We start from the raw sequence: 14806 nt of genomic DNA, 5'->3' as shown, positions 1-14806 counted from the left end.
ATATTTAACATTAACGGCATAATTTTAACGGAGGGACTATTTTGCTCCATCAAATGTACAAGGATCAATTTACTTATCTTTTATGTGGATGGACCATACTGCAAATTGAGGCAGGCAGTACAAGGACTATATGATTCTTTTACCAATGTAGTGTAACTGTGAAAGAGTAATCTATACTTTTAATAAAATGGATGGTTGAGTTAATATTACGAGTAAATTGATGGGTTAATATTTGATATATTGATAGTTTAATTTTATTTTCACAATCAATCTTAAAAAATTATCATTTTTTTAACACTTGTCAATCTTCAAACGCTGTTTGTGGAGTTTAAAAATTTGGTATCAAATCTTTTTCAGTAAATTGAAATTAAAAAAATTGTAAATAGATTAAAAATAAACTATAATATTTAAAATAAATAATAATAATAATAATGAGAAAGAGAAAGTTGAACATGTAAAACCACGCGCCTTCCTTCCTTCCTCCCTCGCATTTATAAAAGGCAACCTTTCTCACAGACTTGCATTCACCCCCTCGGTTCGCCCTTTCAGTATTTCTCTTTTTCTTGAATAAGTGGATTCAATTTCATCCTAAAAGAAGAAAGGAATTCCTTCAGTATTTGCTATTGGTACTTGTCCTCCTTTTTTCGTCGAAACATATAAGAAATATATCCAACGGAATAATTATTTCTTGTCAGACCTAATATTTTTCTTCATTTAATGTTTTTGAACCCTGAGAGCATATTGCAGTTGATAATTTTGTGGTCTTGAGATGAAGTTATTTAAATTGGGGAAAACATATATAGTTGATAGAGAGATGTTTGGTTTGTGTATTGGTAGGTGAAGAAGCAAAGTAAAAGAAAATGTGGAAGCTGAAGATAGCAGAAGATGGTCCATGGCTAAGCACAGTGAACAATCACATTGGAAGACAGCATTGGGAGTTCGACCCAGATGCAGGAAGCCCCGAAGAACGAGCCCATGTGGAGAACCTTCGTCTTCAATTCACCAACAATCGATTTCGACTCAAACAAAGTTCTGATCTCTTAATGAGAATGCAGGTAATTTATTTATTTAACCTCCAATCTTTCATCTTTGGATTAACCTTATCAACAAAGTAAGAGGCTTCTTGTTTAGAGTTTTTTTTTTTTTTTTTAATAATCTTAATTTTATCATTTCTCACTCATTTATATTCTTCTTCTTTGACGGCAACCGTGGCGTTTTCCTCCATCAGTGTTAAAAGACTTTTCCAATTTTCATAAAATAGTCATTTTATCTCAAAAGGCAAATCAACTGCTGATGTAGAAAACATAATTTTCATCATATATATATGTTTTATAAATATGGTAATAGACAATCAATGTTTTTTTCTGAAAATAGGTGTTCATGAAAAGTGGATCAAGGCTTGATTACAGACTCGTTTTCGGGTCAGCCTGACTTCCATTTTCATTATATATTTTATATATTAATGGGAAAAGATGAATAACTCTAAAGAGTAATTAAATACAATGACACATATTTCGTTTATAATTTTTTATATACTATAAGGTTTTTATTTTTCATCCATGATTTATGTGATATTTAATCATAAGATAATCTAAATTTGAAGAATTCCATGAATTTGAGTTAACAAATTAAAGCTGATTGGCAATTTTGATTGTGATATTTCTGTTGGGTTATAAAATTCGCTTTCATTTCTAATAACACCATTAATTAATAATAAAATAATATATTATTAATATAAAATAAATAAATAATGAAGAGTTTAAAATAAATATAACTAATTTTATTTTTAAAAATAATTATAATTAAAATTATTAAACATTAAACCCAAAATTTGAAAAAATATAATTATAATTAATATTAAAATAAATTTTAAGTCCCTCAATATTTTTATTTTGCACAAATTATGCAACAACTAGATGATATGAATAAAAATAGGCAAGAAGGATTAAAGCAATCGCAATTCACCTTTGAGTACATCAATTTTCAATTAAAGGCTTCTTCGTCGGTTCCCTACTTTTACCACAGGTTTCTATTGAAGTTCTGCTATATCTATCTTACTATAAACTTATCGTATTATATCATCTTTCAACTGACTTGATATCGGAAAAATAATTATCGTAATTAATATAAAACCAAATAATCTACATTAGTTATACAAAAGGCAATTACTTGTTTTTTTTTCTAAATAAAATGGCTCTTTTCTACTATAAAAATCTACTCATATTTCATTTTAAAATAACATTTTTAAAAATATGCTAATGTTTTGTCTTTGAGTTTGATATATTTTTTTAATTTTACTGTTACACTTTGTTTCTATTAAAATATAATGATGTAGTACTATGAAATTATTTTTATATAATATTTTTGTGTGTATTTTAGATTTTATATAAAAATTAAAATTCATATGCCACATCATCATATCTTAATTATTTTTAAGATATATAAATTCAAAAAGATCGAATTAAGAAAAATTTTCAAATTTGAGATTAGTGAATATATCAAATTTTAATTTTTAGGAGACGGACGAACTTTTTATTAAGAAGTGGGAACAAGTCAAAGTTAAGTTTTAGATGAAAGGAAAAATTAAATATAACTTTACTGTTATGGGACCCCAAGTTATTTGATGATTAAAATTATGGTGGAAATTAGAAAAAAAAATTTAGGTGGAATTAAATTATAATTTTTACGATAATAAAAATGTAATTTTACTATTTGAATAGATTATCTTTTTATAATTTTTAAAGGATTAAATAAAAATTTATCATTTTTAAGAGGACTAAAATATAATTTTTCTTTATTAATTTAAAATTTAAAAAGTCTAAATGAATTTTATTTTATTTTAAGAGGGACTGAATCTTACTAGCCTCCTAGATATGCCATTGATCAAAATAGATAATCTATAGGCAGCCTGATTTATCGATAAAACGTATTTAAACAATATTTTTAGTTGGAAGAATTACAAAATTTTATTTTATGAAATCTTATCTCTGAAATTTGAATGAACCTCCGTAGAAAGCAAGCGGAATCTCCTATGTATTGTAAGCACAAAACTTGCAATTGTTCCTTTCTGGTTTGTCCAATGTGAGGAACATAATGATAGAGAAACATATAAGAAATCAGTTACGCTTAAACGAGCCAACCAACTGTCCACAAGTGAAGTAGCATTATTTGCAACGCGGGATCTAGTGAGGCTGTACATATATATGTATATACATATATATGTATATATATGTATATACATATATACATGTATATACATATATACATATATATACATATATATACATATATTTATTATAAATGAAATGATTTTACATCTTCTTGTTAATAGAGGTGATCATAGGCCGGGTCGGGCCGGGTTCGGGTCGAGCTCAACTAAAAATTTAGGCCCATTTATTGGGCTCGGGCAGGGCCGGGCCTAAAAAATAGGCTTAAAATTTTGCCCAAGCCCGACCCAAATAAAAATATTAAAACCCGAGCCCGGTCCGGCCCGCCCGTATTTATTTTTATATTATTTTATATAATTTTTAAATATATATAATACATCAAAAATACTAAAAAAATCAAAATAAATATTTTCCAACAAATTGAAAATAAATTTTAAAAAATATGTAGACTTAAATAACACTAAGATATATGCAACTTAACAAGCAAATACCTCTAAAATAATAATAAAATTAACAAATGTCTTTAAAATAATAACAAAATTAATAATAAAATAAGTTTTATACAATATCCAAAAATAACAACAAAATAGGAGCAACTAATAGTAATATGGTAGCAAAATAAGAAGAAAACAACAAAAAAATAACATTCAAAAAAAAAAAAGCAGAATTTTTTTGTCATTTAGTGAATTCGGGCCGGGCCTGGGCTAAAAATACCTTACCCGAGGCCCTGCCCATTTTTTAAACGGGCTTTATTTTTTTGTCCAAACTTATTTTTTAGGCTTATATTTTTACCCACCAACTGCATGCATCTATTATATATAATTAATAAATTTAATATGCATGATCTATATTAATGAAACATGAAATGTGTGACAATTAAATTATTAAAATATTAATAGTATAGTAATAAAAGTCTGCTTTTTATTTAGTGAAATATATAATAGATGCATGCAGTTGGTAAGCAAATTAGGAAAGAGAGTCGGCAGTTGATCCCCAGTTCTCGACAAGCACCAACAAGGTTAAGCTCGGTCAACCCATAAATATAATTTTTTTTGTTTCTTTGAATTAAAAAAAAAAGTGAACAAAAACAAAGGGCATCTTCTGTCACCTCCAATATCGGCTAAGTTGGGAATCTAGGAATCAAAATTCACCTACGTAACTTTCATAAATCCCTTTTATTTCTTATATAAGATAAAGTAAACAAAAAGTCCACAAAATCACTATATTTTATTTTATATTTGTCCTACTAGGCAATTAACATGTTACTCTAATCTTGGATTTCCCTAGATTCAAAACATAAGGTACATAGGCCTCCAAAAATGAAGAATATCTCAAAGCGAACGCTGTTTTAAATTAATTTATACATTAGTTTGTTTAGTTTATTGATGACTTGGAAATATTTCATATGCGTTTGCAGCTTAGGAAAGAAAATCCATGCGGGCCGATTCCACTGGCGGTGAAAGTGGAGGAGGATGAGGAGGTGTTGGAGGAAGGCATAACAATTACACTGAGAAGGGCTATCAGCTTCTATTCTTCTCTTCAAGCTCATGATGGTCACTGGCCTGCTGAAAACGCTGGTCCTTTGTTCTTCCTCCCCCCTTTGGTAAATTACCACCGCTACTAAGACAAGGGCCGCCTCCAAACCCAATTCTTCGTTTAATATTTCTATTAATTTGGCAAAAATGTTTGTTAAGCAACAAATAAAAAAATAAAAAAAATATTTTAAAAGGGAATTACTTATATTAAAATTATCTTTAGACATTAATAAAATAATATCACATCATTACCTTTTAAAGATATAATAATAATATTATTATACACCCATGACCCATATATGACATCTTTTCTAAATTAATTTAACTATAATTAAATTAGGTGTGCTTGATCATTTTCATATAATTGGAAATGAAAAATTTCATCATTTAATGATTTAGATGTGCTTGATAACTATTTTGATTTTTTACTTAATATAAAATGTTCAACAAATAAGATAAATCCGCAGGTAGTTATGTAAAATTATTAAGTGAATTTTGTTTTATTAGAAATTGAAATAAATTATCTTTCATCAAAACTATCTAAAATAATATAAAATGTTATATTAATAAAATTAAAATTAAAAATAAATAATCTTTTAAAAATTATAGCCTAATTTTTAATTTCTTAATAAATTATGTATAAGCATGCAAATGTATTAATACGTAAATATAAGTTTTAAAGTTATTAGTTCTATTCAATAAATTAATTTAATAATGCATATTAATTTTAAATATAATTATAAAAATTAAAATGTATTTAAAATATCAAAATTTTATATCAACTAAAACGGTCTAATATGTACCCGATATAAGTCAGTGTAGGCTGAAATGAATCAAAACACACTTAACACATCAGAAACACACATAAAACAGAATATTAAGTACTTAGCATCAATTTAGAACCAAAGCGGTATATATTGACTAATACTGTACGATACTAACTACCATGCGATGAACACTTCTACTAGACAGTTTTTCATTTTTATTTTTATTTATTCTCTAATTATCAATGAAAAATTTACAATTATTATTTTATCTTACAATATTGCTATTGAAAATACACAGGTAATGTCGCTGTATGTTATTGGGAACCTCAATGCAGTATTATCTCTTGAACATCAGAAAGAAATCATTCGTTACATCTATAATCATCAGGTAGAGTATTGAGATTCAAATAAAGAAATTTATAAACCAACTGTTTCTATAACGGGGAATATTAAAAGCACAAAATCCTTATTCTTTCCATTTTCCTCTTGAACAAAATAAGTAACAAAATTGCATATCATGAACTTCATGTAGAGTTTATTTCGAATTGCAGAATGAAGATGGAGGTTGGGGACTACACATTGAGGGTCATAGTACAATGTTTGGAACAGCATTAAGCTATATTACCTTAAGGTTGCTGGGAGAGGGGCTTGAAGATGGTGAGGAAATGGCTGTTTCTAAAGGTCGAAAATGGATACTTGACCATGGTGGTCTAGTGGCGATTCCGTCTTGGGGAAAGTTCTGGGTCACGGTACATATTATATGGCCAGCTTTTATAACTTAAATGCAAAGTTAAAATTTCAATTCCAAAGTAGTGTTATCTATGTTGAATACAGGTACTTGGAGTGTATGAATGGGCCGGTTGCAATCCTATGCCTCCAGAATTTTGGCTTCTACCTAACCTCTTTCCAATCCATCCAGGTTTTCCCAATATATTTTAATTCTTGACTTAATAGAGCATGAGTATGTTTCGGACCCTACCAAGTGATCCTATATTGATGAAATGCAGGCAAAATGTTATGTTACTGTCGATTAGTTTACATGCCAATGTCATACTTATATGGGAAGAGATTTGTTGGTCAAATCACTAGTTTGATTAAACAAATAAGGCAAGAGCTATACAATCAACCTTACCATGAAATAAATTGGAATGCAGCTCGAAACACTGTTGCCAAGGTGCTTTTCTTGTAGGGAATGTTTAATCTTATTTATTATTTATTATTGGCACAATATTCTATCTGGCATTTCAATATTATAATAAAAAAAAGATTTATTTTAACATTTTATTTAATTTTTCATTTTTTAACCGTTAAACCTACATTGTTTGTCAGATCACTCCAAATTTGATGGAAGTTAACATCTGCTAACTTTGCTTATGTGGCAGTCCACCTGTATTGTATTCTAAGTTAGTAATTAATTAAGTATTAAAAATTAAAAGAAACAATTTTTTATATTTTTATTCATTTTAATAATTTTAATTAAGTGATCTATTTTAAAGTGATTTAACAAATAATACAAATTTAAAGATTAAAAGAGAAATCTTGTGTTGGCTATAATAGTTAGGATGTTTATAACTTTTAAGCGTGACCTAAGTTCAAATCGTGTTAGTTGAAAAATTAAACATCTTTAAAATGATTTTGAGTTTGATCTATATATATATGAAGCCAAATGCTAAACTTTTCAGGAGGATCTTTACTATCCACATCCTCCTATTCAAGATCTGACATGGGGTCTTCTCTACCATGTTGGCGAACCATTATTAACACGATGGCCATTCTCTATGTTGAGAGATAAGGCAATGAAAGTTGCGATCCAACATGTACATTATGAAGATGAGAACAGCAGATACCTCTGTATTGGATGTGTAGAAAAGGTATTATGTCTAATAGCCTGTTGGGTTGAAGACCCAAACTCAGAAGCATATAAGCGTCACTTAGCAAGATTGCCAGATTACTATTGGATTGCAGAAGATGGATTGAAAATGCAGGTTAAAGATCAATCCCATGATTTAGGAATTGAGAAATTTTTATATAATCTTTTGTTGATTCCAACGGTACTTATGACAAACAATATTGATATACCAGTTCCCTTTATATTATGCAGACTTTCGGCTGTCAAATGTGGGATGCAGCTTTTGCTATTCAGGCTATCATGTCGAGTGATCTAAGTGAGGAATATGGTCCAACTCTTCGCAAGGCACATGACTTTGTAAAAGCTTCACAGGTTTACTCTTTAGTTTCCAATATTGTTTTGCATTAGCAGTGGCCATCTGAACCTTGAAATGTGGCTTAATCAACTAAATGATATTATCTTCAAAGGTACGAGAAAACCCTTCGGGAAACTTCTCAGCTATGTACCGACATATATCAAAAGGTTCATGGACTTTCTCTACACAAGATCATGGCTGGCAAGTCTCTGATTGTACTGCAGAAGGGTTAAAGGTAATAATCAAACCCCATCAGTTATACAAGTAATGCCATGTCTTTCTTGATTTTTGGTAAAGATGAATATACAAGTATTGGAAATGTGTTATCTACTACAGTGTTCACTTTTGTTTTCACAAATGCCAACTAACCTTGTTGGAGAAAAACTGGAAACTGGACGATTCTACGATGCTGTTAATGTCATACTTTCCCTACAAGTAAGAACCCAATGTTAAGGACATTTCACTTAAGATGCAAATAATGAGTAGCCATCCAATTTTTGTTAGAATCAAGTCCTAATAATGAGCATTTTTTAACCTTTAATGTAGAGCAACAATGGCGGTTTTCCGGCCTGGGAGCCTCAAAGAGCTTATGGTTGGCTAGAGGTAATTCATCTGGCATCATTTACCCACATCATTTTTTTTACTGCTATAAAATCATAACATATTTCTAACAACTACTTTTTTTTCCTTTTCATAGAAATTCAATCCTACTGAGTTCTTTGAAGACACTCTCATAGAAAGAGAGTAAGCATTCTTCAGTGCCATTGCTTTTAGCCAATAATACTAGTATTTACTCCAACATTCATACTTTCTCCACTCTAGGTATGTAGAATGTACTTCTTCAGCAATTCAAGCTCTTTCACTCTTTCGAAAACTACATCCCAAGCATCGAAGGGTCGACATCGATCGTTGCATAGCAAGGGGGGCTCAATACATTGAAGATACACAAAATCCAGATGGTTCATGGTAGACTATACCTTATATTCTCAATATAATCAATGATGATGTCTATGATTCGAAAAGAACAATCATATATATATGATAGTATGATGAAACAGGTATGGTTGTTGGGGAATTTGCTATACTTATGGAACATGGTTTGCAGTGGAAGGGTTGGCAGCCTGCGGTAAAAACTACCACAACAGTCCTTCAATACGCAAAGCTTGTGAGTTTTTATTGTCAAAGCAGTTGCAGAACGGTGGATGGGGGGAGAGCTACCTCTCTAGCCAAAACAAGGTATGAACAATCAGCCTACCTTTTCTATATACATACAATCTATGTTGCTTTGAGTCTTCATTTTTCTTAAAGTACCTACAACCAATATGGATGTAACTTGCAAAAACCCTTTAAAGAAAATTTTAAAAAATCTGATCTTACCATTGTCAAAATGTTAATCCCTTATTTAATACTCATACTCAGTAGCAAATAATCTAAAATAGAACAAAATGTATGCATAATTGAATGTTATAAACAGCAAATACTTCAGTTCTCAATTCCATTTATAGGTATATACCAACTTGGAGGGAAATCGTGCAAATTTAGTCCAAACAGCATGGGCATTGTTATCCCTCATTGATGCCGGACAGGTGAGTCTGAAGTACTAAAAGTTTTATTCTGTCACTTTGACTTTACATTTTTCTAAAGTTACTTATATCTGACACATGAGTATGGGTCTATGACCCCTAAGGATCTTCCAAATACATAAAAAAATGGAAAATCTGACTATACCCATGTAAAGCACTTACCTGTATCCAACACATCTGAATTCGTATAACATAGATTTTAACCATTCAAACATTCATGATTGTGTAAAATTTAGAAAATCTAACCAAATCATGAAGTTTGTTCACCCTTTATACGCTTAAACAAATCAACTGTTGCTTTTCCAACTTGAAATCATCAAAGAATAATAGAGTTTTTCTGTCTGAATTGCCTTACTTTAACTGGATATCCATCTATAAAGCCAGCTCTTAAGTAATATTCCATCGTGTTGTAGGCTGATGTGGATCCTACACCAATTCATCGTGGAATAAAGGTCCTGATTAATTCACAGATGGAAGATGGCGACTTCCCTCAACAGGTAAAAATATGAATCATCATTTTCTTATCTGTGTTCGAGAATCATGTTTGAACATGAATATGAAGATATGATCTCTAAAATTTCTCCATATACATGGAAAAAAATTTACCACATCATTCTAAATATATACCCATTTTTAAGAGTCACATTTTATTCTGAGCAGCAAAAGTCTTAATGATCTTAATGATTGTTTTCAATAGGAAATTACAGGAGTATTTATGAGAAATTGCTCACTGCATTACTCCTCATTCCGAAACATCTTTCCAATATGGGCGCTTGGAGAATATCGTCGGCAGATTCTATTTGCATGAATTTGGTTCATCTTCAGCAATACGACGATAATATGTAAAATATCTCAAAAAAAATGGACAAATGCATCGTCCTGTTTATTCTTCTGTTAAATTTATGCCAATGATTTATAGGTTTTTTTTACTTGTCTTTGAGATTGTAAAATGTGTCCTCTGAAGGTGTTCTTCAAACTAGTCCATCTATCCCTCCAATGCGAAGCGTATGCTAAATAGTCAAGAAAACAACTAAACTGAAACACAGATAGCAGAAGAACTTTTCATGTACCATATTCCATGGACCTAATTAAGAAGATCCATATATATAGTATAATATGGTGTTGTTTACAAAGTTGTTGTTTCCAGTTTCTGTCTTCCGATTTTTTTTTTTCTAGAGTTTTTTCCCCTCAACTCAACACAATGTTTAAGTTTCAATAGAAATTAAATTATGCCGCTACTCAAAAGAAATTTAAGATCCCAAAATAAGAATCATCATCCATCCTAGAAAAAGGAATTATTTATGAGAGGGTCTTGTTGTCCCATCTCAAACTAGAAGATTTAGAACTAATAACATCATATATTTTGGAGAAGAATTTCATAAACATGCAAAGGAGCAACTATCATTTTAAACTGAAACTAAAATTATTAAAATCCTCAAAATTACAAATTACAGAACTTCAAGTGTCCAAATTTTAAATATTATTCATAAAGGTGGATTATAAAAATAGTCACTTTTGTTTGCTTCAGATTATATTTTAGTCATATATATTTGAAATATTAAGTTTTAGTGATAAAGAATGATGTGGATGAATGTAAAAGCGGATCGTAAAATTTGTTAAAGTCACGGATTTATCCTAGATTTCTTGACGAACATAAACTGAAACAAGAAACAATAAAAACATATTAGTTGTCACAAAGGAAAATCAAATGAAATTAAAACAAAAAGAAAGATGAACCGGCTGGTAAAGAGTCCAATAGAGAATGAATTAGAGTTTCTTCGATGGAAAAAAACTGTCCTTAGGCCTCAAGAAAACGCCTTAACCAGATCTAGAAAAACAAAACACAAACAAATTTATTAGAAGTGATTTTAAAGACAAAAACAAACTGTTTTGTGCAAAAATATTTGAAACAACAAGAAAATGTTAAAACTCCTAATTTTGATGTGTTGATTGATGGAATAAGATAGGAGAACGTCTTTCTTGAAGCAACTTTAACCTAGAACGAAAATCAATAAAATTAGCAATCCAAAACAACAAGACCTAACTTAAATAAACAAGAAACGATAAATTAAGGATAGAAAAGAGAAGAGGATATCCTAAGAAGCCTTGGAAACATTAAGAATCCACAACGCCTTTCAATGGTTTTAATTCCCCCTCCAAGAAAGAGATCTTGGCAAGAAAAAGCTTGAAGATGATTCCCACAACCTGAAAGATTGTTAAAACAGCTTTTAAAAGAAACTCAAGAGCAATTCTTGAAGAAAAACTCAAAGAGAATTATTATTAACTCAAGAAAACATAAAATAATTATATGTGTATAAGGGTGAACGTCTATGCTACTTATAGCCCTCCAAAATAAGTTTTCATAACCTTAATAGAATACCTAACATGACAACTTATCAAATAAAATTTTAAGATAAGCTTGTAGACATGTTAATGAGACATTTTTTCAAGAACTTGATCTTGTGATTCGTTTGCTCTCGAAATTGACTCGTTCAAGCTGGTACATGAAATCCAGTATGCCTTGTCTGCAAGATTTGGTCTCTTGGACTGTTAGAGCATACTGTAAGTAGTTGTAGTTAGTTTGTTTTGGTTGTTAGCTTTCCTGTTAATAGCGGTTAACATACAATGTATTAGTATAATTATATAGCTCAACAGAAAATGAAGATCATGTCAAATTTCATTTTGACAGTATTTCAAAGAATTAGTTTCTCATCTATTTTCAGATTCATTTTTTCTCTATATTCTTTACCTTTTTCCAGTATTTCTTTCATGGTATTACTAGCTTGAGGTTCTGGTGTCTTTTTGTTGTGCTCTCATGGCTTAATCTACAAATTTTGTTTCTACTAATGGTCATTCTCCACATGTCCGTGCTGCGACACCTTTGTTGCACTCTAACTCTGGTACGGTTCATTTGATTCAAAGTTTTCCTAAACATGATACGATTAAATTGGATGATGCAACTTCATCTAATGGTAGCAACATGTTAAACTAATTTTAGAAAGATATGCTCTCACCGGATTTGTTGATGGATCTCATTCGTCTTCGCCACAATTTGTATTGGGTCCGGATGGCCAGATGGTTTTGAATTCAGAGGCTTTCATTTTTCATCATCATTATAAAATTCTTGCATCATGGTTACTCTCCACAATCAGTGGTTCGTTATTGTTGTGCTTTACTGATGTGCAAACATCTAATGATGTCTGGACCACCGCTAATCGCATGTTTGCTGCTGTGACTGGTCCTCAGTTATCTCGAATCAAACACGATATGCATTCGATCAAGAAAGGTACAATGACAATCAAATAATACGTTGCGAAGATTCAAAATACCAGTGCTTACCTTGCGGCCTCTGGCCACCAGGTTTCGGACTCCAAGAAGGTGGAGATTGTTCTCGCGGGGTTTTTGTCGGAGTACGATACGGTGGTTACCCTTGCATACTTCTCCTTTGAACCCCTACCACTACGTCGATTGATTGATATTCTTCTTCAGTTTGAATGAGACAAAAACGCCTGGTTGTTGAGACTCCTTATCATGCGAATCTCGCTGATTCAATCCCTCCTTAGCACCAATGATGGCTGACTCATCTAGGTCCATTCGGTCCTCGCCTGGCGGTCGTGGTAGTAGTTTCAGGGGCCATGTGCAGTGTCAGATCTGTGGCCGCTTTTGTCACCTCACACAATGGTGGTTTTATCGGTTTAATGAAAGCTATAAAGGTCTGACACTGGCGTTGGTTCGCTTGTCTTTTAATTAAAATTTTGGTGTAGCGCGTGGTGGTGGTTACTAATCGTAGTTTGTGCCTCAAGTGCCGTCATCAAATTTTGGCAGTGGCGGTGGTTACCAGCCGCAATTGGCGCCTCAAGTGCCGTCATCAGATTTTGGCAAAAACAAAAATGGGTTGTTCTCTCGCTTTCATTTTCCTAATAGTGATACTAACCTTAAAATTTCTTCATTTAGGCTGGCGGTTCATCATGTCCACTTTGGTGATAATGGTTTAACTCTCCCACATTGATTTGGGCCTCAAAACTCCAGCCATGTGGGTTATGACAGTGGTGGGCTGTTCATGTCTCATTTGGGCAATCAAATATCAACTCCAACAGGCTATAATCAGTGGGCCTCAATTGGGCCACAAGTGCCTTGGTCTACTAAGCTTAGGGCCCGTGTTTTTTATGATTAGCCACCTAAATTTATAGTTGTATGTCAATATTTTTCTTCAAAACCACATCCTAATGTTGGGCTTCCTCGCATTCTTAATGTGTCAGGCCCTAAATCTTCCATTGGTACTAGTCTCAAATGCAGTTGGCCCAATATAACTCTCCAGTTCAAAACACAGGTACTTCGATGTGGTATTCTGACTCTGGGACTATGCACTATATGTGCAAGGAGGATTCTGCTCTGAACGATTACACACACTATTCAGGTACTATTATTTTAATGGGCGATGGGAATCGTGTTCCAATTAACAGCATTGAATCTTCTACTTTGGCTATGAAAAATAGGTTACTTCATCTCTAATGTTTTACTTGTACCGACCATCTGAAAGAATTTATTATCCATCTCTCAGTTTACTCGTGAAAATGATGTGTTTTTTTAATCCCATCATTTTCATTGGGTAATAAAGGACATACAGACTTAGGATATCTTATTGCGGGGCCACACTCGTGATGGGTTGTATCAATTTTCCCAGGTGTCTTCTAATAGTAGCTGTGCGCATCCTTCTGTGCATCACACTGGTGTTAATTCGGATTCTATGGACAATAAAGTTTTTGAGCTTTGGCATCGGCGATTGGGTCATCCGTCTGACCATATTGTTCAGTATGTGTTACATAAATATCATGTTGTTTCTAATAAGGATGTTCTTAGGTCTATATGTACTGTCTGTCAAAAAGGAAAATCTCATAAATTACCATTTCCTGCTTCTACTACTCAGTATACTTGTTCTTTTGAGTTAGTTGTCTACTACTCAGTATACTTGTTCCTTTGAGTTAGTTGTGTTAGATTTGTGGCGCCTGCTTTTGTTCAATGTGGTAAATAACTGGTATTATATCTCATTTGTTGACATGTTTAGTCGTCTCACTTGGCTTTATCTTATTTAAAAAAAATCCCAAGCCCTTGAATGCTTTCTTCAGTTTCAGAATATGGTGAAAACCCAATTTGGGAAGGAAATTAAGCAATTTCAAAGTGACTGGGGTGACGAGTATTGCACTTTCACATCTGTCATTACTCAACATGGCATTACTCATCAAGTCTCCTGTCCTCATATATTTGAGCAGGATAGAGTAATAGAGCGAAAGCCTCGTCATATTGTTAAGGTCAGTCTTACACTTGTCGCTCAAGCCAATCTATCTTTGTGATTCTGGGGGTACGCCTTCACATGTGCTGTGCCTACCCTTGTTTTGAAGGGCAACTCTCAATACATGGTTCTTTATGGTAAAGATCTTTCTTATGATCATCTATGCGTGTTTGGATGTTGATGTTTTCCTTATCTTCAACCCTTTTCACAATCATAAATTGGAATTCTGATCTCAACTATGCACATTTTTGGGATATAGT

General features: G+C 32.0%; 1 protein-coding gene and 1 long non-coding RNA gene across 2 annotated transcripts; one reads left to right on the top strand and one right to left on the bottom strand.

Moving 5' to 3' along the window:
- The first annotated feature begins 490 nt into the window (after positions 1-490).
- On the top strand, positions 491-10064 carry LOC108486699 (lupeol synthase-like). Its single transcript, XM_017790886.2, has 18 exons — positions 491-626; positions 838-1055; positions 4585-4770; positions 5768-5857; positions 6021-6218; positions 6304-6388; positions 6477-6643; positions 7152-7454; positions 7571-7690; positions 7786-7908; positions 8010-8108; positions 8220-8276; positions 8371-8417; positions 8496-8639; positions 8732-8909; positions 9179-9259; positions 9670-9753; positions 9954-10064. The coding sequence occupies exons 2-18, from the start codon at positions 861-863 to the stop codon at positions 10062-10064; spliced, it is 2268 nt and encodes a 755-aa protein (XP_017646375.1). The 5' UTR covers positions 491-626; positions 838-860.
- Positions 10065-10868: 804 nt separating this feature from the next.
- Positions 10869-13314, bottom strand: LOC108486700 (uncharacterized). The gene is made up of 4 exons (XR_001871521.2): positions 12596-13314; positions 12271-12506; positions 12006-12183; positions 10869-11461 (listed from the first exon to the last, which is right to left on the bottom strand). It is a non-coding gene; the product is annotated as an uncharacterized LOC108486700 (long non-coding RNA).
- Positions 13315-14806: the final 1492 nt, after the last annotated feature.

This window comes from Gossypium arboreum, chromosome 6 (genome assembly GCF_025698485.1).
Source record: "Gossypium arboreum isolate Shixiya-1 chromosome 6, ASM2569848v2, whole genome shotgun sequence".
Classification (NCBI taxonomy): Eukaryota; Viridiplantae; Streptophyta; class Magnoliopsida; order Malvales; family Malvaceae; genus Gossypium; species Gossypium arboreum.
Note: the sequence above shows the minus strand (reverse complement) of the source record. Positions and strands in the feature narration are given on the sequence as shown.